Source organism: Branchiostoma belcheri, unplaced genomic scaffold (genome assembly GCF_001625305.1).
Source record: "Branchiostoma belcheri isolate BF01 breed outbred unplaced genomic scaffold, Haploidv18h27 scaffold47, whole genome shotgun sequence".
NCBI lineage: Eukaryota > Metazoa > Chordata > Leptocardii > Amphioxiformes > Branchiostomatidae > Branchiostoma > Branchiostoma belcheri.
Window position 1 is genome coordinate 1,908,776 of NW_017804098.1, and position 24,737 is coordinate 1,933,512.

The following is a 24,737-nucleotide window of genomic DNA, read 5'->3' on the forward strand; positions in this document are numbered from 1 at the left end:
TGTCTGTTGTTTTCTTGTCTCACTTGTGCTTACGCTTGTTATGTCATAAATCGTTGGGTTCTTTCTGATTGAAAGCACTGAACTGAACTTACTCAGGCGGCAGGTGGTCGTGTGTTTTACGGGTTGTTGGTTTATAAATCTAATCTAGACGATATCTAGGAGTGATCTAGACTGATTGTAGTGAATTGAAGAAAATTAAACAGACCAGAAATGTTTGATGCTATCTCTTGATGTCTGGTATATTTCTGGACAGCATTTTTTAAACAGGGCACAAATTACACAAAGTGACAGAAGTTTAGATGGCCGCCATGTTGGGGAGGGGGGTGACGTAAACGACAATCGGTTGTGACCAAACGTTAGTAACGTACAGAAATATCAAACGAAGTCTTCGTCGGTTCCCCTTCGTAGTTAAACGTTTCTCATGCCGCTGGTAACTAAGAACAGACATAATACTGTAGATGACGGACGAAAGAAAACAACTTGACAACCAGAAATGGCCTCTTTATCGTTGTACTTTATCTTCCCACCACTTGGCGTGGCGGTCTACATCCAAACAAGTGCACCACTTCCAGAGGTTCCGGTCATCATGATATCCGAATTCCACCCCTAAGCGTTTCCTGTGAAACGTTTGGTATAATCCAGGTGGGCCCCGTTGGTGTCGTCCGAGATCTCGTTTTGGCGGGAAATCCAAGTTGGGCGAAACCAAGCGACGTTTTGTCTGAAACAAAGAAAAGAAAACATCGCCAATCGATCATATGTGTCAGCAAAAATTAAAGCAAAATGGCGATGTATGGAAAGGTCAATTGGTACATACAAGCCCTATTTTCCTAAATAGGCCCTATTTCATTATTTTACCGCAACAAAATACTTCTAAAAATCAATTTTACCTTGCATTTTGTACCGTGTCCTCTTATCGTTTTCTTCATTGGATAAGGAACTGGACTTGCGTTCATAAACATTTTAATTACTTCGTTCTTTATTACATTGTGGTAGATATTTAGTTAAATATCAGTACTAGCTAAAGTGAGTTTTTGAGATTATAATTTTTGTTTAATGGTAGCAATGGTCCGTTCATCTTCCTCATTTTCTTGTCTATGTTTTGTATCTTTTTGCTTCTTGCAATCTTAAGAAAAAAAGTCCTGTCTAGTCTATCTGTCTACCACTATTATCTGAAAAGAGATCGTTCCTCGCTGCAGTGGGATTAGGAATATTCAGATAATCTCTTTTGTTTTGTGGTGGTAAAGCTCACCAAACAGATGACTCTTATATGCTAATCATAGGATTAGTGCACCCCTTTATTCACTCAGCGGAAATTGTTTCTTAATTACAGAGAGAATAATCCCCTTAACAATGATTCCGGCAGACGTCTGCAAAGAAAAACTACTAATGATACGCTGATGAGGTTTGAATAATGAAGAGTATTAAATATGGATATATCATGGCGAAGTCACGCGCTAAAATTATTAGATAAGTCATGATAAAGTGACTTGGGGATTTCCGAAGAAAACAAATAAAAATGTTGTCTTTTTGATTACTAATTCGTGGTTAGCCTCCGTAGCAGGCTTATAGAACTGGGGGTTTGGTGGTCTTCGGCTGTTTTCTGATTAGCCCAAAACAACGGGGGTAATTCAACCAGGCCGGCTATGTTGTCTATATGCAATCAGAAAATAGCACATAAAAGCTCTCAAAGACCACGAAGACTCCCCAAACCCCCAGTTTTTGGCATGATATGGAGGCTAATTCATGGTATGGAAATGTTTTCTTGCTTCTTGATCCTATTTCAACTTAGTCTAGAATATATGGGGAGCAATTTTCCCGAATGTATGACACACGTGTAATGCTGAGAACAGAAGGCAGGTGGCGCTTTTATCAGATACAAATTCATTTCGACGAAGAAGTAATATTAACTGGTAAAAGTGGATTTCAGCCAAACAAAATATCACGTTTGTTGAAATGATTTCAATTGACCATCACCTTGTATTGATTTCAAACATCGATAGCATTAAAGAAATTCTCCCTTTGTATTTGTTAGAATGATTCAAATTTTACTAAAGCTCACCAAATTATGAAGGTTAAATCCTCCATGAAAGCTACTAACAGCTAATAAAAAAATCTATATTATCTTGCATACAAGACCAGAATCAAGGACTGGAAATCCAATTTCAATCCAAAACAACAAAGAACCTAGGTAAATAATTCTGACAACCATCTGTCTGTGATCTCATTCTATAATCGGTGCCACTAGAAGTGCCACAAGTCCAAGCGCAAAACGATTGACGGCATAGAAACGCTATTAATGAGACCACGCGTTTCCCCTCACCATTAAAGAATGTGGAATGATTTTTCCTTGTTTGGTAGAATTAACCCTTTGTACTTAACAATAACGCCGCCATTGCGGTTTCAGGCGAGCATATGGCGGCCGGCTAGCGGCTCGCTTTTCTTGTTTTCACCGCTTGTGACAGCGACAGCAGGTGATAGCTTTTGTTCCTTCCCTCTAAAAATATGCTGCTCTTTTTGATGTAGTATTTTTTCAAGAGAGCATGACGGGAATTGTTTGAGGGTGACCCGCAGGTCAAGCGAAAACTTAAGAAGATCTAACAAGGTCTAACAAGTTGGTGCGTTCACAAATTGTAGAGTCTTTCTAAAACGTCTATAACATATCATGTCTCCCTGGTGAGTTATAGTTCACAAAGCGGGCGCTACCTTGAAGTGGTCTACCACTGGTAAAACAAACAAAGCTTTAAACGAATGATTACATTGATACAAATGAGTGATACTACCCCTTACCTTCCCCGTGGCGAGGGCACACCGACAAAAGTCCGCCATTCAAGACAGGACGCTTGCGGGCATGGAAGGGGTGTTTTTCACCTCTCGGCGGCATCAAAAGACAAAGCCGGACAAAAGTACCAATCATACCTAGTGGGCTTACCAAAGTCTTTTAGTAAAATCGTTTAGCATATATCGCTGAACATTTTAAAGCTATAAATAGATTAATTTATGATAGTCATTTGCATAGAAAACCATGAAGGCGTTTAGACCGTGATTCAGATTTAAGTTATTGTCTTACATATTATTAAAATATATTTGGTCATAATTTGTGGCAAATTATATTCCTAAACACACAATATTACGAGTGTATCTTGACCTATACTAAGATCTATGATAGGGTTCAATTCCTTGAATAAGAGATTTTATAGATAAGAGAAAAACATTTCTTTGAGTTTAAAGAATTCCATGCTATTGTTTTCCTAAATAAAAATAAGATATAAAGGTAACAACATTTGGAGGTATTTGAGAAATGCTTAAGTTGATTTTGTTGTCCGGCACAAAAATTTCTCACTCAAAAATCTCTTCGGGTTCTACCCTGTAATTATGGTTAATTACTCCCCAGTCAAACAGTCGTCAAAATAGCTATAATCGACGCCGACAACATAATCACCCCAACCTATAATTTCTCTAAAGCCGCAGTTGTCGACTCAGGTTCTTACCTAGCATTGACGCACAAAGTTGAGTCGAGAAAATTGGGATAATTTGAAAGACTCTAAGTGGAGCAGTTCGCGAGCTTCCTTTTCTTCCAGGGCTCGGATTTTTGGCGCGGAAATAGCCGAGAGGGTGGAAAATACCGCTGTTTGACTGGGCGGCATTGTTGGCATAGTTCGGTGTCCTCTGTATCGGCTATCAGGGAGGATATTGTCTCATTAACTGGTCTCCTCAGTACAAAATGACCTTTAAGTTCCTGTCACTTGGAGGCAAAGTGTGCGTGCGAACCCCGGACGGAACCTCGGCACCACTAGCCGCTTGGCTAACGAGTAACCGGTAATGTAAAACACATTAATCTTAGTCTGAGCCGCCCGGAATCCCTCTGTTTCTGAACGATATGGGGAACATTTAAGTTACTGTTTAGGGTTTGTTGGCAAGCAAAAACACGAACGAGTTAGCAAGTCAATGTTTGTAACTTTTGTAAACAGAATTTTACAAATTCACTTCAATGCAATGATAGCCATACACAGGCATTTCTACAGTTGTCGTTTTCAAAACTATTAAGCCCTTTATTTACGAATATATTTCAGGATGGTAAAAATTTCAGAAATGAGAAATGAAAAATTCGATTTCGCATATTTTGGTACACTCCTTTCAAATGACATCTGAAAACACACAATTTTGGGCATAACAGAAGACAGGAAAAATATTTTCAAAGTACAAAAATGTGCAGGACGTCCAAATGGTCTAAGGCATAAGAAAACAGAAAACAGGTGTAAACAAAACTTTTCTGCTGCCCAATTGTGTCGTATTTTCTTGATGAAGTAAATCTGGCCACATCTACACATGATACGTGCCACTGTGTTCTGTACGGTCCATATGGTACCCTTCCAAAACACAGCTCTTATTAAAACGATAGCAAGTAATCTTAATCACGGAAGCCAAAAGCTATCTTTTTACAATCATGAAGTGTAATTTTCAGGGGTGAAATAGACAATATATATACGCCATTCTTTATCATACTTACACACACCCTACGTTAAAGGCATCCAAAGCAATTTTAAAGTGGCAAAACTGGATTTCAAAGTCAATTTTCTGGCCATTCTTTCAATGAAGAAAATTGAGTCAATCCTACCCCATAGGCACAGCATACTGATATCTGTGTGAGAAAAATGCGATATCACTGACGGAAAAAGGTTGCTTGCTTTGTATCGTAGGCTAGTTCTAGCTATTTAGATTTATGGGTGGTACCAAAAAATAAAGAGGCACCTTACGTCCCTTGTTTTGGGGCTATTCCAAATGCTCTTTATGAAATGATGACGAAAATGTGCGAAAAATTGCAGTAGATGTCAATATCAGGTAGATATCCTAATTCAGAATATTTTTGACGCTCTAAAATTGCATTGGATGTCTTTAAATCATGCTACAACTGCAGAGGCAGCTATCATAGTCCAACTAACAAGACCGCTCCAGGCCAGGTTGCTTATTGGTACTTCCGAACGGCCCTCCCTTGTGACCAAGCCCCCTGACCCTCTCTACCCTCCAGCTACCGCCAATACGTCGCCCTCAGTCAGAGGTACTTAGCATCTCATTTACAGCACGATTCGGCAATTTCTCAGTACGCTTGTACGCAAAATACAGTAATCCAATGATTACAAATTCTAAAGTATATGTTTCATTTTAAATCGGGATCAAGTATATTTTGATAGGCAGTAAAACATTATGCAAGAAATATTAAGATGGTTGTTTCAGTTTTAACTGTAATTTCCAACACAAGAAATTGCCATTTCCTTGACAAAGTTTTAAGATTGGTGTTGCACAGTCGAAAATTTGGGTAAGTCCGATCTCTTGTGTTGGAAATTACAGTTTAAACTGCTTCATAATGACTTCTACTAACACAGATGAACTTCCAATATAATATTAATGTTAGTTGATTTGAGGGGGGATATGCTTGACAAATTAAAACAAATTTCTAAGAAAGAAGCAAAATGAAATCAAAGCTTCCGACTTGCACCGTACGTATGTACACTACCATACCACGTGTTATTCCTGAGATTACCCGGCCTGCCCCGCGCGGTGGGCGGAGTTATCGCAGTGCGTTTGAAGTGCTGCGGTCTACCTTGCTGGCGGCGATGTGGCCCCGTTTCACATCAGAAATCCTAATTAATAAGGTCTTTTGCATCAACGGGCGGCCATTGTAGCCCAATCAAGATCTGTTAGAATCAATTACCGGCTGAATGCTGGCATTATACCCTGGAGTCGGGGCTGGCGCGGTGGTTTGTAGGCTCAGCCGACCCGAGGCAACCCTATCGCGCTCTAGATTAAGACCAAGCTTTTCGCCATTTAACTGCGGGAAGTTGCAGCGCCCTTCTGTCTACAGACACTAATATTTCTCCACTGTAGCCGCGGCTTGGTGCGCTCATTAGTTCTTGGGCACATTTTTGTGTCGGGATCGTTACGAACGTAGACAAAGATGTCGCTGACAGACGACGTGCAGGAAAGGCCGGGGCGCCCGGGCCCTGGTCGGCGGGCGGACACCAGCCCCCGCCCGAACACAAGCGACTTCTCTATCGCTAGGATACTCTCCGACAACAGCCCCGATAGAGACAGACAGCACCACAACCAGAAACCGTCTGTGTACGATCAACAGACCAGAGATCTCCACGGGTTCGGAGCACCGATCGAGGCTGAGAAGTCCGGCGGGCCTTACTCCGCCTCGCCCCGTACAGACGCGTCGGTCGCCTCGGCGTCCTCTCCGGAAGTCAGCTCTACATCGTCGGCAAGGACACCGGACAGCCTCAAGTCTCCGTCCCCTACGGCTGAAGACATCCACAGAAAGAAGATGAAAGCAAGCGACGGTATGTATAACTACCTTCTATGTTTTTGAGAAATACGCAGAGGTTTGAATCAGAAACGAGCTGGTCTAAACCCTTCAGTCGATTGTCAATTGAAGAGTTTTTAAGAGTCATTATAACCATTGCCTTCAATTACTGCATTATCTCCATTAAGGGCACTTGTCTCCTTTAAGATAATTTTCTCATTAATCATTTTCTCGTATCCTTTGTGTTAAGACAATCCCAAAAAGTGAATCCATCATACTGTAGACATAGTGGTTTGGCTTCAGCTTGTTTCGGCAATGAGGCCTTTCGTAAAACGAGGGCTTTTTTTATCAATTGGCTCCTCTGTTACTATGTAACTCCTTGGAGGTTTCCTTTTGCTATTTGCAAGTAAAGTATATTACAGCAAGGACTCTACAAAGGCTACTTTTTTAAACTGTAATATGTGGTATATTGACTTAGACGTAGACGGGAAAATCAGCGCTTGTTTTCGATGATCTAGCTACAACCACAAGAACATGAACAACATAGCCTTTAGACATTTATAACATTTAACTGAACTTAAGATAGGAAAGTACAGGGTTTTATATTCATACGTTTAAACCCATACCATTGGCATAAAATGTACTAACTTATGGACCTTTGAAAGTCAAAAGGTGTAAAAAAAACAGGATAGTTTACGTAATACAATAAGTATTTACATATACAATATACATTGTACGGCTTTTCCATATTAGTTTAGTATAGTTTTCTTTCAAAATAAGTTGCATTGCATTTATCAAGCAGGTACATGTATTTCGACAAGACGTTCTTGAAGATTTTAAACTTGAAAATTAGCTCCTCGTTTGTATCCTTTCTAGAGTAAAAAATGTATGTTTTCCATCCCCCACTCATTCGACATGCTACATCACAAATTACCCATAAAAATTGTGACTTGCTTTACATTGATCCTTGAAACAAGCGACAAAATGATTGAAGTTTGCGCCAAATTTTGTTGGTATAATGTTATTTGAATGTCTTAGACTTCTATCAAGGACACCATTTGTAAACATAGAAATGTGTGGGGTCGTGTGGCCGGTAGCGGCAGAGCGCTCGACTCGGAACCAAGGAGTCCCGGGTTCGAGTCCTGACATGCCATCGATCTTGTGCCCTTGGGAAAGGCACTTTATACGACTTTCCTCACTTAGCTCAGGTGAAAATGAGTATTGTATTGTCCCCTGTGTTGGTAGCGGCAAAAATATAAGTTGAAAAAAAAAACTATAGTGTGCCGTCACCACGTCTTGTGAGTACATGTTGGAATAAAAAAAAACAGAATGTTGGTTAAACCAACCCAGCCAGCTATTTTGTTTTTATTTATTCCAACATGTAATCACCAGACGTGGTGACGACACACTCAAGTTTTTTCAACTTATATTAATGCCGCCACCAACACAGGGGACAATACAATACTCATTTTCACCTGAGCGAAGTGAGGAAAGTCGTGTAAAGTGCTTTTCCCAAGGGCACAAGATCGATGGCATGTCAGGACTCGAACCCAGCACTCTTAGTTCCGAGTCGAGCACTCTGCCGCTTCGCCACACGACCCCACATCCCAGCTAGCTATTCCCGAGTCCTTGTGGCCTGGTCAGCCTTTGATAAACCAGGGAAAACAGCTGACCGCAAGTAGTAACTCTTCAAACGACGTTGCCACTTCAAAGGCAGATCCGTTTTCCTGTCGTGTTTGTTTGTGTGTTTTGCACGACGTGTAGTTTATTTACCTGTTCCATCACAGTGAGTCAGTTCGGCCTAACAGGTAGTACTGTGACTGTGTTGTCTGTGTCTTACTTCCTTTTCTTTCAAGATTGACATGAGAGGAAAACCGTTTCTTCTTGTATCTTTTATTTCTTTTAACATTTTTTACAAAAACACAGTGATCATATATAATATTCGTACCAAAGCCAGGGTAAATTTGAGAAGCATGCAAGATATATTAATCAAGGAATACAAATTACTGGGCTATACGTTCTGTACTTGACTTTGATTATACAACGGTAGTACCGATAGAGTGTTGTTCACTCCGTCTATATTATTCTTGCAAAGTGGTATTTAAGTGTTCCATAAAGGCGTTTAGTCACACCATGGACTCCACATGTATTATCAAACAGTACTGGGAATCGAACCCGTAACCCATAACTCATCTTTTCGGTACTGTTTTCTATTTCTCGGCAAGTCGGTTTGCTGATATAAAGCTGTTCTTGTTTCTGTACATATGTCAGGGAAGAACGTTAACAAAATTGCATCTACATGTATGTGGGACTCGAACCCGTGTCCCCAGGTTTACATGTTGGGGACGCCGGCAGACGCAACCGATAGGTCTGTAAGGTGGTTTTTCTACCCCAACATGGCGTCTCTGGTCTTCGCCGCCCACTTGAGAACTAACCACCGTGCGATATCTAATGAAGCCGGAATATAGCCTTGTTATCTACTGAAATTCCGCCTGGGAATCTCTCACTAACTCCGGCAAAGGTATAAACATATCTGGCGCCAAGAAAAAAGTTAGACTGTGTTTTGTGTACTTATGGTGAGTGTGCGACTAGAGAACACGACTGTGGTCGTAATTTCAGGTGTTAACGGAATTGAGGATTTAGAATCTTTGATCACATCATTCCAGTAATAAAACTACCTGCAGACAACACAAAATCATAAACTGGGGTCTTTACGTAGAGCAATTAGGGTCATGGGCAATGGGGTATCAGTATTTCTTGCATTACGGAATTATAAGAATCAGTTTTCTTACTTTTGTTTGCGCAATCGTAAAATAAGAACGCCCGGCTTTGTTGAAACTTTAACGTAGTTACATGATGGCCTTTTCTTAACGTTTCGAAATATCTTTTTCTCTTGTTTGTGTCGCTTGGTCCAAGAAGGCTAGAGCTAAGCGAGTGGAAAATCTTTATCAGGCTCTCCGGTTCCAGTGTTCCGGTGTTTGAGATAGTGTCAGCCCGTACACACGGTACACACGGTACCTTTACCTGTTGTTTGGTGTAATTACGAAGACTGAGATTCGCCGAAACGTGAAGGAAGCCTGTCTTGTGTAGGGTATAAACAATACTGGCGCCATGGAGCGACAACAAACGATGTGGGCACCGTGAATCATAGGACAGGAACAGGACAGAGGTTTGATGTAAGAGACTGATAAAATCGTCCCCATGGGGGCTATACGGTAACACCTACGCCACGTCTATCACAGCTGTGAGTCACCTGAAATGTATGTCTGCCTACTGACATCACTGCTCGGTTTAGTATACCTGCTATATACGATACAAGATATACGAACTAGGTCTACGCTCAATAATACATAGTAGAAACGTATTTTTCCTGACATTGTTTTAAAGTATGCACAAAAAGAAAGAAAGGATTAGCAAAATAGGCAGCTGTGAGTCACCTGAAATATATGTCTGCCTACTGACATCACACGGAAATTGCTCAGTTTAGTATCATCATCATCTGCTGTGTTCTGCGTCTACAGTCGTGTGGAAATGTCCTGTAGCCGCATTCAGTCTTTCTTCATCTCTTTCCACCGTGCCTTCTGCCTCGCGAGCTCTCTAAGCTCCTTGAGTTTCTTTTCTGTTGTGAGAGGGCCTAGCCCTCTGCGCTTCAGGTCTCCCTTCAGTAAGCTGAGTAGGTTGATACAATGTCTCCCCCTGCGAGCTTTAGCTATCTGTTTAATATACCTGCTATAAAAGATATGCGAACTAGGTCTACGCTCACTAATACATAGTAGAAACGTATTTTTCCTGACATTGTTTTAAAGTATGTACAAAAAGAACGAAAGAATCAGCAAAATAGGTAGAATGCGTTTTGAAGTAGCAACGTATCGAAATTGCTCCTGTTGACTGTTATGATTGACTGTGAGTCAGAATTCGCAATTGCTTTTTGTGAAAAAAAGGATCTATTTTGCAGATAGGATGAGTGGAAACTTTTTGGTGTAAATTTGGTTCATACATGTAAAACGGTAATTTATAAGTGCTGTTGGATTTGAAATGAATGACAATGATACGTTTTTTTAATCTGAACCTCAAAGCAAAAAGTGAGAACTGATTTACAAAAGAAATAAAAAAAAAAAAACGAACGCCTTGTATCCTGTCTAGAAAAGTGACTGTGACAAAGTCAGACTGCGGTCCGCCTCGGAAGCCATTACCGCCTTTCTCCATGAGTCCTTTCCCTTCATGTGTGCCCTCAGGAGCTTCGGGAAGTTTCTGAAACAACAGAACTTCCTCGGCATGTACTTGATGTCCGCTTTCTCGTCGGAAGGAATTCAACAAATCTTTTTAAGAGTGCTGTGGGCAAGGATATACGTATAATTATAGTTTTAGGAATCCTAAGAACATTTTACGGATGACACCGTCGTGTATTTGTTTGCCTTTTACAACGTTGAGAAGTATACAAAGTGAATATAAATTGGATAGCCAATTGTATTCAACTTCAATAGGAACATGCTATGGTTCTTGTGTGATCCAATATGTTTCCAATTGCTGTTATTATATCCTTCTAGGGAAATAACTTAGAATAGGAACAATATTGGATTAGAAGCGAAGCTTCTAGGTCTGACCGACCACAAATGTCGGCGCTTTCAGCTAGGTTCTGAGTCCCGATAGCCGGTTAACTGGTAGATATGCTGATTTCCTGATAGGTATTTACATCTGTTACACAATGAAATAAAAATGCTCAAATCCTGAGATCTGACAGTTTCATGACAGTCATCATTTTTGAAAGGGGCTATGAGCTTCTAATTGTGATTTTGAAACAATACTTAGAAGCGCCGAAAAGCGAAAGAAACAGTTTTAAGTTGTTGAAACTCACTCTGTTTTGAAGGATTATAAATATTTTCATGTTACCGCGGGGTGCCAGGTTAAGTATGCGGCGCGCGGTGCGCAATGCCCCCGCGACTTCAGATCAACGGCGCGCCGAAATAACGTGCCCCGTGGCGCGGAAATCTCCGCGAGGATCCCCTTACACCAGCGGCCACGATCGTGTTGAAGTTACAAACACCGGAGTGATCGATCGACGGATGTAACCGAACCGCGCAAGTGGCTCCTGTTGTGTAAACTTCACATCAAAGTTTCGCTGGTCCAATTTGAGACGGATAGACTTGTGCTCAACATCGCGGAGGTCGGGGGAAACACGGTAGGGAGAAAAGGGTTTGAAAAGGGGGGAAGGTTTCACGGAGACGACCTTAATGTTTTAAAAGCGATCAGCTGGTGTTTTGACAACTTGGGATCACGGCCTTTCAGGTACACGTCATGGGCAACGAAGGAGGGGTACTCTCCAAGCAGAGGTTGTGGGGGAATGATTGTTACTTTTTTTTATATAGGGCCGTTTTTTGTCGCTATCCCCACCACCCGTCGGTGGCCAGCTAAACTCTTTGGCTAATGGATACTGCCTGGCCAATTTGCCACCGAAAGGGATCTGCTTGGAGATTAGGAGGGGTAGTTGGCTGATTTTGTACCCAAAGTGATAGGACTGTAAAAGTGGACTTTTAAAGACATTTCACTGTATTGTCATACTGATATCTGTTAGGCAAAATTGCAATGTTGCTGACGGAAAACAATTGTTTCGAATCGTAGGCTGGTTCCCGGTATTTGTTGGTGGTACCCAATAATAAAGACACTCCTCAGATAGCTTTTTACGGGCTTTTCCAAACGCCCAAGTATGACTTGAAGACGAAAATGTGCTAAGAAAAGGCAGTAGATGTCAATATCAGACATATTTTCTGATCCAGAATATTTTTGTTTTGTCGTCCTGAAATTACAATGGATGAATAAATTCTACAGCCAAAATCTATGTAGATACCTAACTAGATGTGGTCTACTACATGTGTCTCAGAACAATCTACATCAAGAAATTATAGCCTGGAACGAACGTTTTTATCGATTCTTTCAGATTTTGAACATGTAGTGGAACAACTTCTCCACTGACAAATCTTTTTAAAGGTTTGTTACTTGTGATCTAAAGATATGTAAACAGGCCCAAAAGATACGTTTTAAAACGTTAATTTACGGAAAATTGTATGTTAAAAACTTTATCGTTAACTCGGGCCACTGAGTCTAACTTATGAGTGTTATCATTTCTCAGACGACTGTCCAGTTCTCTAAACCTACAATGAAAAGTGTATTGCAAATTCTTGCCCGGAGGAATTGCAAATTACAAAAAATAAGAGAGCAATGAAACAGAGTATAAAATAACTTAAATCTACATGATAAAGGTAGCTGTCTGGAACTATAACTATGTCTAAAACTATGTCTAAAACTATGTCTAAAACTATGTTTGACTTCTCTTCTGTAAACCATGGAAGACGTAATGTCCCATCTTTTCCAAAATTTGTGGGTTTTGGGAAGTTAAAAGAAGACTAGTTTTTTTCTTTGTCTGCAAGTTTAGAGAAATTGGGATAAATTGTAGAAGTTTGAATAGTCAACTCATTTCGAGCGTTGTTATGGAATGAACAGTTTGAAATAAAATGAATTTCGTCTTCCACAGCCTTTGCACTACAATATTTACAATGACATTAAACACACCGCTCTGAGCGTCCAACAAAACCCCTCCGCTACCCTGAACAGATGCGCAAAGTTAATAAAAGACTAGAGTTTCTTGTGAAGTTTTGTAGAGAGGCCAGCATGGAGGCAGTCCGTTCCAACCACCTGCTGTTCCCGTATTCAGCGCTATTGAATCGAGCTTTTAAAGAACGTTCCAGGCAATATTGGGCTCGGTTTCACCCGTATTCACAGCCCATTCATGGACCCAGATTAGCCCCACCCTCGGTGTTAAGGGGTTCTTTTTTAAGATAAATTTTCTCGGTCGCGCTTGAAACGAGAGACAAAAAGGGTAGGGAGAATCAAAGGGGTAGCAGAAAATCGTCTTTATCGTTTGTGATATGCCAGCTAATTTGGAAATTATAATCGTTTACAAAAGAAGAAAGTGTTGCTCCGTTTTAATGGTGAGTTTAGAATAACAGTAGCTGCTGTGAAACATCTGGACCAGAGAGTAGCCAGTATCTCGAAGAAAATTTTTTTCTACCGTAAAAATAAGAAAAGTTAATGAATTAATGTATACCTTTGCAATAGTGTAATGGAAGATAAAAGCACAGACATTTCTTACCCAATTTTCTTAATTTCAAACTTTATGTGTCCACGCACATTTCTAACTTATGTTTGTCATCCAAACTACTTATTTTGCTACATATAATTCTAATTCAAAGGAAATTGCCTCACTTAATGTCACTAAATGAATAATTTCAATATCTTGAGTTGGAGAACAGTTTGAATTTTTTTAATTTCAATATCTGTATAGCATAAATTCTAGGAAACCAAAAAAAATACTATGAAAAGTGCTCTGAGTTTGCTTGTGAAAATTGTTTAGCTACCCTTCTTTCTGTCTGAAACAAATTATTGATATTATGTATATTTCCTGACATACGCCGTATTTTACCGTATATCATGTGTATATACGTGTGACTATATGCGACAGGTGTTTTATAGATTGGTATTCTATACAGACTAACCTTCTATTATTATTTTTCACACAAAAGCAATAAATTCACATTAGATAACATTCACAACATTTTAGTCTTTGAATCTCACAGTATGATGATCCAGTTTATGTGGAGGCTAATTGTACATCTTGACAGATTTATGGAAGTAAAAAGACAAGAAGATCCTCAGACAGATAAACATCCCCTTTATCTTCTGAAAGATCTTTACTTTGAAGGTTGGCACCAAATCTAGAACTATGGTATACAGTATTTCTCTATAAAATTGAGAAATGTACCAATCAATTTTTTCATGATAAAATACAGCTTCAACGAAGACAGTGTTAGTTATGTATTGTGGTTCCATACCAACAAAGTTAATACATAAGTTAATACACAGGTTTGTACGGCGCATATATACAAGCTAGATAGAACTCTAGAAACATTGGCTAGATAAGAAGGATTGGCTTCTTATTACGTACGTTTATTTGTCATACCTTTTGATCATACAGTGTTATGGATTTCAATTGGGGTAACATTGAAAGGTTTCTTACATCCCTTTTTTCTTTTATAATTCTTTGATTATTCTGCTTATAAATCAATGTGCAAATGAAATTTTCTTGGTTTTCACCATATCAATTCTGTGAACAAACAGTATGGTTGGGTGTTGTTCGGTCCCGATGAAGACCATTTCTCCCCAGTCTGAGATTGTTCCGACCGATCCAAGGTTGTCCCTGTACTGTGTCCCATGCATGTTGTCCCTCAAGCCATTGTTATGTCCTTACAAGTGATCTCTGTGGTTCAAATACCACTCCAGGCGATACTGGCGCCAACCAACGACGCCAATTCTTCCCCGGCCAGACGAACAGATGTTTCAAGATAGCCGTGTAGCCACCAGACTTGACTTTTGACTCATCGTATAGAAGATAAAATCTGCGACTCACAGTTCAAAGCATACTCATCACTGTCCCAAAAGATCTTCTGTTATTCAGAAATACTGAACGAAGAAATTTTTCAGAATTTACGCACGATTCATAGAGCTTTGAAGGTTATATAGAACTATATAAAAACTATATAGAATGTCTACAAATTTAAGAAGACATGGGTTTGATTGACACTTTAAGGTTTGGTCATTTGGAAAGTATTTGTTAAACTATTAAGGTGATTGGCACACCTGGAAGGGTTGTTTATGTGTTAATATTTACGTTTGGGAAACAAATTGGGTTTTCACGTTTCTATTTGGGAAAATCTCGTGTGAATAAGACAGGTATGTTTTAGTTGACTGATTCACGTGGCTTGTTTTACACCTAGTAGCTATTAGGTTTGGTTCCTTCTTGTTTAGTTCACTGAGGGAAACATGCTCGCTCACAAAAAATATATATATTTTTTTAACGGAGTGGTTCAATGCAAGGCCTATACGACCACTTCTCGGCATTGAACTAGAAAGATGAGAGAAACATGGCTATGTCAAGAGATGGCGGTGAACGTTTGATTTGAAAGTCTGTAGATTGTAGGTTGGTGGGAAACACTTGTCAGGGAGGAAATTCCAAAGCTTGGCCGTACGGGGAAAGAAACTGTCACTGTAAAAAGATTTCGAACAAGAAATATATACGGGGCTGTATTTTGTGACCGAGTATGGGAGCCCGCTTAACTAAATAGGACAACACACAAGCTATACACTCATAACAACCAACACATTATGTCAAAATAGTCCAACAGTAGAGAGTAATTGGGAAAAAATAGGTGGCTGGCCTTTAGCGTTTATGTTGTCACTATAGATTGGCGAAAAAATGTGATGATAACGCTTCATTAGAGGTTATTAAGCAAAGTGGATGAACAAGCATAATGGGAAAATCGGTTCCCTCTTCTTTTGCCAGAGGCTGTCTGCTATTAGATTTGCAACAGATAAAATACAGCTTTTTCAAAGATTGTTGTTCCTTATAGAAGACTTATCTAGCTTCTTTCTTCTGGTAGCCTTGAGTGTAATTGAAGTGATACTACTATATCTCTGAACTTCTACAATAAAGACATAAAAGACTAGTTGTCACTTTGATTATGGTTACAACGTTTATCTCTGTTTTGAAAATTTAAGCATCTTGCTTTTTTTTACCCCATCTTTTTTTCGCGCCCTCCTATAAGATTCGGAGTCTGCATAAGATGTCATCCATAAAATGTACTTGCTGTAGCCTAATGCATATTAGTGACTCTCGCTCTATAAACAGTACACTTTCATACTTTCATAATACCAATTTTGTTATGTTGTTCACACTTATATTAACTCTAGCTGTTTGATGTTTTTGTGACTGTGTTTGTTTTGTTTTTGTTTTCATTTACGATAACAGGGAAGTAAAGAAAAGTAATGTTAAAAAGGCCGAGAAGATGGAAGAAGCCAACGGTCATATACGATAGGTATGCACAAAAAGTATTTCGAGCTCTGGTCTATATCTATGTTCAAATTCAACATTACAGATGAAGTCCGGTCGGATTCTCCCCGTCTGTACAGACAAGATGAGAGAAAGAAGCGCCCCCGTACGGCCTTCACGGCAGAGCAGATCAAGGAACTGGAGGGCGAGTTCCAGAAGAACAAATACCTGTCTGTCACCAAACGACTGGAGCTGTCAAACCAGCTCAAACTCACCGAGACTCAGGTTAGTTTGTTGTGAATTTGAACCGATTCAAACTAGATTAGCTTCAAAGTCCAAGCGACTGGAGCTAGCTGTAAAACCCGCTCAAACCTACGAAGACGTAGGTTACGTTGAAATGAATCCCATCCAATTAATTAGATAAGCTTGAAGCAGATTTCATTCTGTATCAGAATCACGTAATATCCAACAAATTAGACAGCTGAAAATAGGATTTTCGACTAAACAGCATCAGTCTTCGTCAAGGAATGAGCGAATAGAAGACCATAGTAAGAGAACTTAATTGACACAACAAAAGTACAGCGACTTTCGTAAGGTCTGAGACATGTAGATATACATGGGTACAACGAAATTATCCTACGTACAAAACAATAGATGGGTCAACTAATACTACTTGTTCTAAGGTCTAAACATTCTTTGATATATTTACCTATTTGTACACAGTAAGGGTTATTGCCTTCTAGGATGAACTTAAATTTATCTATAACATGAAATGTAACAAATTCTGTTGAGCAGGCGGAGAGAAGGTTGAACAGCTTTGTGCGTTTATCGTTATATAGTGTACAATTCAAAATAAAATGTTGTTCGTCTTCAATATCATTGGGACAGAATGGACAAAACACCCGACGAGAAAATGTATGCTGTATCCTGTAATAAATTTTGTGTATGTATTTTTTTTCCAGATAAAGATCTGGTTCCAAAATAGGCGGACGAAATGGAAAAGGAAGTACACCAACGACCTGGAACTACTTGCCCACCAACACTATGCATCCCTTGCTGGACTTTACGGAGCACCAAGCCCTTGGGCCTACGCGCAGAGACTTTATAGCATCGGGAACATGGGCCAACATCCGGGGTATTATCAATATACCCCGTACCAGGCTGCACCAGCCTTCCCGCGATACCCTTCGCCAGCGTTGGCTCACCAACCAACGTTAGTTGGTCCAGCCAATCAAAATAGCCCGACAAGAACATAGTTTCACCAAGAAAAGACTTTAGTATGTACGTGTAAATAATTCTATTTGTAGTATTTCTATCAGTAAATACAGTATTTTTCTTCAAAATAACGAACAGCAAATTAGTTGCTCATTCAAAGAGTATAGCTGCTGATCTTGAATTTGAATTCGTCAGTGTAGTTTTGTTCATATAAATACAGTGGTGGTTCAGATATGACCGTTTAAAGTCGTTACATTCAACTATGCACATGTTTTGTTTTCTTTTTCACTGCCTACGTCGATTGGAGATGACTTTTGTTCCGACAATATAGAAATTATAGAAAACTTCTAGGTGTACATGAATATTGTTATATCACGAAGTGCCCTTATGATTTAAAACTTGTCTATTATTTATGCAATATTTAGGTAAGCACAAAGGAAGTGTCCTTAATAAGATTGATACATGTATAAGTATGCAATGTGATTGCATAGATTTTATTCCGATTTGTAGTATAAATGTAATAATAATAATAAAAAGCAAGTTTGCTCTACAAAATTTATGATGATGCTACTTCTTATATCAATATATCTATACAGAAATGATACTGGTATATGTCCACTTGCAAAGAAAATTTCTTATCAATATTTCTTTCGCAAAAGGCAGTTGTAATATTTTGTGTTTTAAATCATACTTTACACCAACGATGATACATTGGTACCGCTTTTCTATGGTTGGAAGCTTGTGAAAACCCAGCACACGAACCAAAATATTTGTAGTTTTAATTAGTTCAACTCAAAAAAACAATCTGGGGACTACACACGATTGGCTTAATCAGTAATCAGTTTCTAGTACATCTAGCTTAATGACAACTGACAGCGACACAACGTGTTAGTGTACAGACGATCGCGTTTCGATGTTATCACAAGGTCTGGCCTTTTTGCGGTTGCCTGTCCCAGAACAGAGGCGCCAAAAACAACCACGGGGTCCTTAAGGCGTCACGTTTGGGCGTCTACAGCTGTTCATTAAGTGTGGAAATTGCTTACCGCCTTAATGATGTCCCCTCCAGATAGGCTATGATGTTATCTTAATTGGGTGAATTATATCACATTACAACACACTCGGTTTGAGCAAACATAACTCTTGCTTAGCCGCCTATAAGTGAGGGTATCTTCAGTGGGTAATTATTGGCGTTATCTTGTGTTGGACTTTAACACTTAGTAAAAGTGACAAGGGGAGATACAGTTGACATACTGTCTGTATAAAATTAGTGTTGGATAACTGATGGCAACAACTTTGGCTTAGGACAGAATTTACGTCGTTTTATCATAAATATTATGAACACTGCAAAAACAATCTTACAAATAATGCTAGAGAGGTGTTCTCTATTTAAAAGCACTTGAAGTTTCGTTTCTTAATGTGAAAATCAAATTTTACCAGTAAGCTGTTCTAGACTGCTAAATTCAATTATGAAAACAAAGTAGCATTTCATCAATACAAACAAATGCGCGGAATAATGTTTTTAACTTAAAAACAAAAATGCATACCTTATATCTAAAAAGTGCTCGGTTCACGGTATTTCTGAGCTGAAATAATGTCTAATTCTGATGTGAATATAATGCTTACGTTTAGCCCTCAGTAACTTGAGTGGTGTAATTGAAAACATTATGCAAAATTTCACGCCCAAATCGACCCGAGCCCTTCTCCTGAAGGCCCGGGCTACCAAAGGTCCCGTACCCACATATGTGCCGGGTGCGACCCGGCCATTCTCAACACCCGCCCGTACACTCGCTATGGAAGCCCCGCTCGGCGGAAGATATCCCCCAACAATACACCCATAGCGTCAACAGATGGGCAAAGTTAATAAAAGACCAGAGCAAGCTTGTGAAGTTTCAGCGGGCTTTAGAAACTCGACCACCCGTACCGTCCTCCATTCACTCGCCATGAAAGCTGGTAAATGGGACATTTAAAGTCAAATTACGGACAATGTCAAGCGTGTAAAAGTGATATTGATATCTTCTAAGCAAAGCAACCTCCTCCAGTGCAAGGTTCGGCTTTGATCTATCCAAACGGTGTGGGATATGTTTTTCCACTAAGGCCACAGCAAGTAACTTTTATGGATGACATCAGCGCGCGCATTTTCCCCTGATTTTAGAAATTTTGTTGCCTTCTGACAGTGGTCACCATGCAGAAAATGGGCAAAGATGTCTGTTGCCATGCCGGAAGGTGGATGGCAGATAACTATGAAGAGAGGAGACAAGAAAAGGCTCTGATTTAATGTTTTGTTTCTTACTTTGATGCAGTGATATGTGATGCTGGCTGTGTATATATAATGTTCCCACTGAATCAAAACCATTTTGTACATTGATTGAGACAAAATTTTAAACTGTAGGAACCTTAAGCTTGTTTTTTTCGGCCCCCTCTTTTTTTCGCCCGCTCACATTAGATTTGGAATCTGCATAGAATGTCATCCATAAACTTTACTTGCTGTGGCCTAAGGTCCGCATGTCGCGGTTGAGGTCAATGTATCTGACGTAATCAGCGTTTTTCGCAGTGAGAAGTGCATTGTCGGCATTCAGTGTACGTTTTCTAGAGTTATTAATCTCTATTAAAGTACAGGCGCTGGAAATTCTATGGCAGATGCTTAATTCACAGACACACCCTGAATTTGACTGTGAACGAGGAGAGCTAAGCTTCTTAAATTCTCACATCTGTTCCAAAATCACAGCCTGGAAGGGCCCTGGGCTGATTTATAGGGTACCACTAGAAAATAAAGGACTCATGTTGGGGCTTGTTTCTGCAGTTTTAAATGCCCAAAGTATGAAATACTGATTCAAATGTGCTAATGTGAAGCAGTATGTGTCAATATCACAAAGATTGCCTTATTCGGAATATTTCCAGTTTTGCTGTCCTGAAATCGCATTGGATGCCGGCTATAAAGGGACTTCCTATACAAAGATGTTTCTAGAACAGTGTTTACTTATATCTGTAACGTTGGTTCCCCTATTTTGTCAACATTAGCCAACATTTTCACACACGGTTAAATCATATGCTCTATTTTCTACGGAAACGGACGAGTCTTCCCGAAGTCGCGCCCGAGGCTGTTTCGGGAGGTAAGGCCGAATAAAGCGCTTCGGAAGGATGAAAGAAAACCGCAGACGGCGTGGCACCGCACGGAGCCCTGCATACAACAGGGGATCAGGGCTGAGGCAGGTCTACCTATTGGGTGTCAGACCCGCCAAAGGAGACCTATAATTAGCGTGATTCACTTTCAAAGAGCTCCCCGAGGGGGTAATTAATTAATCTAAGCACTTGAGCTGCTAGTTATCTTCAGAAAAGTGATTACAAGCGCGGAGTGGTAAATTATGCGGAAGTAATGTGTTGATATAGACCCGAGCCGGGGTTTGACGTGTTTGTGGCGTGATATTGGGCGAGGAGAACGCAGGACGTCTAAATTCTTACATCAGGCAAGGGGAAACAAGATAATGCAATGATATGTCGGTGGTTGTGTTACAAGATTTGGGCAGAATTGGAGTCGTGATTGCTATAGAGGCATTGTGAACTGGGATTGTGTTTTAAGATAGCGCTCTTCTACAGAATATAGTCATTCATTGGCTTGCCGTCACAAGATGAACTATACGAAAATGTACACCTTGAAATACTAGAACCTATGCCATATACTACTAGTACTGCAAGCATAGTATGGTGTTAAAAACTTTTGCCCCAGGTGTATACGAATTTCTTAATCATTTTCCTGACAATTCCTTTGTTCTTTCTTTCCTCCTATCTTTCACACTTCAGTTCCTCCTTAACTTGTTATCTAGTCTTCACTTCGGTTCAAACAGGGAGGAAAGCTTCGTTTTAATGTTCTACCTGTTTATGAGTTTATTAAGATTTTTCTTTGCTATGTTTTGTATACTTTCCTGTGTGTCTTGTTGTGTGTTAGAACGGTCATAAGGAAGGATAGCTATACTGTTTTGTACATGTATGCTGGATGTGGATAATAAAGTCAAGTACTATTCCATTCTCCGCTCTTTCTTTTCTTTCTTTCATCCTCTCTTTCCCTCCTTCATTTCCCCTAACTTGTTATCTAGTATTCACTTCCATTGAAACATTCAGAAATGCTTCGTTTGTGTGGCGTAGCGGCAGAGTGCGCGACTCGGAACCTAGAGGTCCCGGGTTCGAGTCCTGACATGCCACCGATCTTGTACCCTTGGGAAAGGCACTTTACACGACTTTCCTCACTTAACTCAGATGAAAATGAGTACTGTCCTGTCATGTATTTGTCCCCTGTGTTGGTGGCGGCATCAATATAATTTGAAAAACTTGAGTGTGCCATCACCACTGGTGATTACATGTTGGAATAAAAAAATACTTCGTTTTCCTCTAACCTCCTTGGTTTTCCCGCACATGTTCCAAATCCACACGAATGTTCCAGAGCAATTGGTCATACACGGTCTGAAATTGGGGATTTGTTCTGTCTATTGTAGGTCGTGCGTGTGACGACCTCCTCCAGAACTCACCCCGGTCTCAATAGACAGGATTACCCTTTCTTAGGCCAATTCTCTCGCCCCATTAGAAGGAAGGATTTAAAAGAAAAGTCAGGAAAAATAAGGGAAGGCGCCACGGAAGACGCTATCAGCTCTACGTTATCTCTTTGTTCAAAAAGAATTAAAGAAAGAGAAGTAAATAGAAAAACACTTTAAGAGCACTTAAGAACACTAATTAGACAGATATTATAGACCGTACGCAAATAATCAGAATGAAGACACTCCCTGACTACAAAGAATGTTGTTGATAATGTTCCTGTGTAACTGTGATTTAAAAAATTGCAAACCCTTCCATCCTTATAACTGAGGTTATCTTGTTTCTGAAGTCCAAATCTGCAAGCTCAGTCCAATCAGAAAAAGTAGTAACAGCAAAATTCCATGCAGTATATTCCCACTTTTCATTTCTCCAAAAATCTATACATGTTGCTATGGCCACACCGACTTAATCTTATGGATGACATCCTCTGAAGACCCCCAAACTAGTGCGCGCGGGCGAATAAAAAAAATCCGGGCAAAAATAAATATGCCACAAAACCACAGGACTACAAAGCTGGTATTGTGGATTTGCGGCAGTACATAGCGACGTATACGACAAGCCGGCACATGATGGCTTTTTGCGGAATATTTACAAATCGGCACTGTACCGAGTTCTTGAGTCGTGGAGATTCGGTAGCCTGGGTGCCCGGCTCCGTATTGTCGCTAACTACCATGGACTACCCAGGCTTAGAGCCGGGCCAGAGCCTCGGTGGACGTGATCTTTTTTTTTTTTTTTTGAGAACAGGCGAAAATCAATGCGCACGCGGATGTCATCCATAAGATTAAGACAATGTGGCCTAAAGAGGGTCATACCTTTGCTAGGCAAAGACAGATGTAACTAGAAAGGCGCTAAGAACTAAGTAACTTGCAGGAGCCAGTAACAACGGCATCTGTCAAAATAGGGAAAAAGACAGGGAAATAAAAAGTCTGTCTACATCTATTTGTCCTTGTTAAAGGCATCCGATGTAGGGTGGCAAAATGGGTTTTTCAAAGTCAGTTTTGTGATCTTTCTTTTATGTGGTAAGTTGAATCAATCCTGTCCCATAGCATACTGTTATCTGTAAGGCAAAAATCTGATGTCGACTCTGACGGAAATGGTTGCATCTATTTATGGGTGGCACCCAGAAATAAAGGGAACTCCTCACGTAACTTGTTTCAAATAATCTCCAAGCAGATCCCTCTCGGTGGCAAAAAGACAGTATCAAATTGGCCAGGCAGTATCCATTAGCCATGAAGGTCCGCGGCCACCGACGGTAGGGGTCAGGTCCCGTCAGGACAAAAAAAAAACGGCCATATATAAAAAGGTAACGATCATTCTCCCACAACCTCTGCTTGGAGAGTAGTTTCAAACGTTTCGAGTGTGAAATGATGACGATAATGTACTACAAAATGACAGTAAATGTCAATATCAGAGAGATTTCCGCATCCAGAATATTTGTTTTGTCTTCCCATCCTGAAATTGCATTGGATGTCTTCATGAAACTAACTTTTCTATATAAAACAAAAGAATAATAAAAGAAAAGTGCATGTTTTGACGTTACCTCAGATAAACCAGGTGTACCCTATCTTACGATTCTGATCTGAGATGTGAGCATTGATGTCTGGTCTTTGTTGTATTTTGCACTCGGTCTGTTGCAACCACTCTCAAGGCCGCTGCCCTGGCGATCATTACGACAGGCCATTACAACATAATTACACCCAATTACACGTCGTAAAACTCGTCCCAACCAGCTGTCCATCACCCTTCCCTCCGAGCGCCCGCGTTCTCGGCATGTCTGTCGGTTTTGGGAGAGATTTTCAAGCGAAGAGATGAATAGAAACAGGCGATTGTTTGAAAAGGTTCTTCCGTCGCCTCCGAGCATTTCCAGAAACGAAGGTTAGGCTTTGTAGTGGACGTGTAATTGGGAACTTTTCGATGGGCGTTTTTAACGACTTCGGTGGCGCCAACCCGATTAGATCGAACACTATCCACAAGGATGTGTCCAAAACTGGGTCTTAGGCACTCTTTTCCTCGAAAAAGGTGACAAAACAAGGTAGAACTGAACACTGAAGTCACCTCCAAAACTTCAAAAAGATAGTGCGATTGATATAGATGGTTAGATCCTGTCTGTCTGTATTTTATTGCTTTGGTGGTATAAAAGCTTCATTTATTGTTAAAAATATTCGCCTACTCTTGTCAGACGACAGTTCTGTCACTCTGAGATGTCAACACTTAAAATGTCAGTAGGAAGCTTAAAAGTGACAAATGTTTACTGCTTTTTAGAGATACGTCCATCAAATGAAAATGTTTTACTTGTTCCACCACACTTGGCAGTTGCAATGAATTAATGACGCTAGATTCTGTCAGGCATAAATTTTCCCAGCTTGAGGGCAATGACTTCATTCAATATATCAGCGTTTTGGAAGATGAATTATAAGAAAGACTACCCTTCATGTGTACAAAACGCCAAGCTCGTAACATCATTCAAAACATGCACAATGTATAAATGCAACCAAAATGTCCATCCTATCACTCACAGACATTTATAATATTACCTTTTGCGATGACAAATATTGTTAAAAAGTAGCCTCCGTATCAGGCTTATAGAACGTGGGGGTTTTGGTGGTCTTCGGCTGTTTTCTGATTAGCCCAGTTCTAAAAAACGGGGTAATTCAACCAGGCCGGCTATGTTGTCTATATGCAATCAGAAAATAGCACATAAAAGATCCCAAAGACCATGAAGACCCCCAAAACCCCCAGTTTTTGGCATGCTATGGA

The 24,737-nt window shown here is 40.1% G+C and overlaps 1 protein-coding gene across 1 annotated transcript; it reads left to right on the top strand.

The window, feature by feature from the left end:
* The first annotated feature begins 5,591 nt into the window (after window positions 1-5,591).
* Window positions 5,592-17,951, top strand: LOC109479268 (homeobox protein ceh-30-like). Its single transcript, XM_019781224.1, has 3 exons — window positions 5,592-6,338; window positions 16,288-16,466; window positions 17,144-17,951. The coding sequence occupies exons 1-3, from the start codon at window positions 5,954-5,956 to the stop codon at window positions 17,435-17,437; spliced, it is 858 nt and encodes a 285-aa protein (XP_019636783.1). The 5' UTR covers window positions 5,592-5,953; the 3' UTR covers window positions 17,438-17,951.
* Window positions 17,952-24,737: the final 6,786 nt, after the last annotated feature.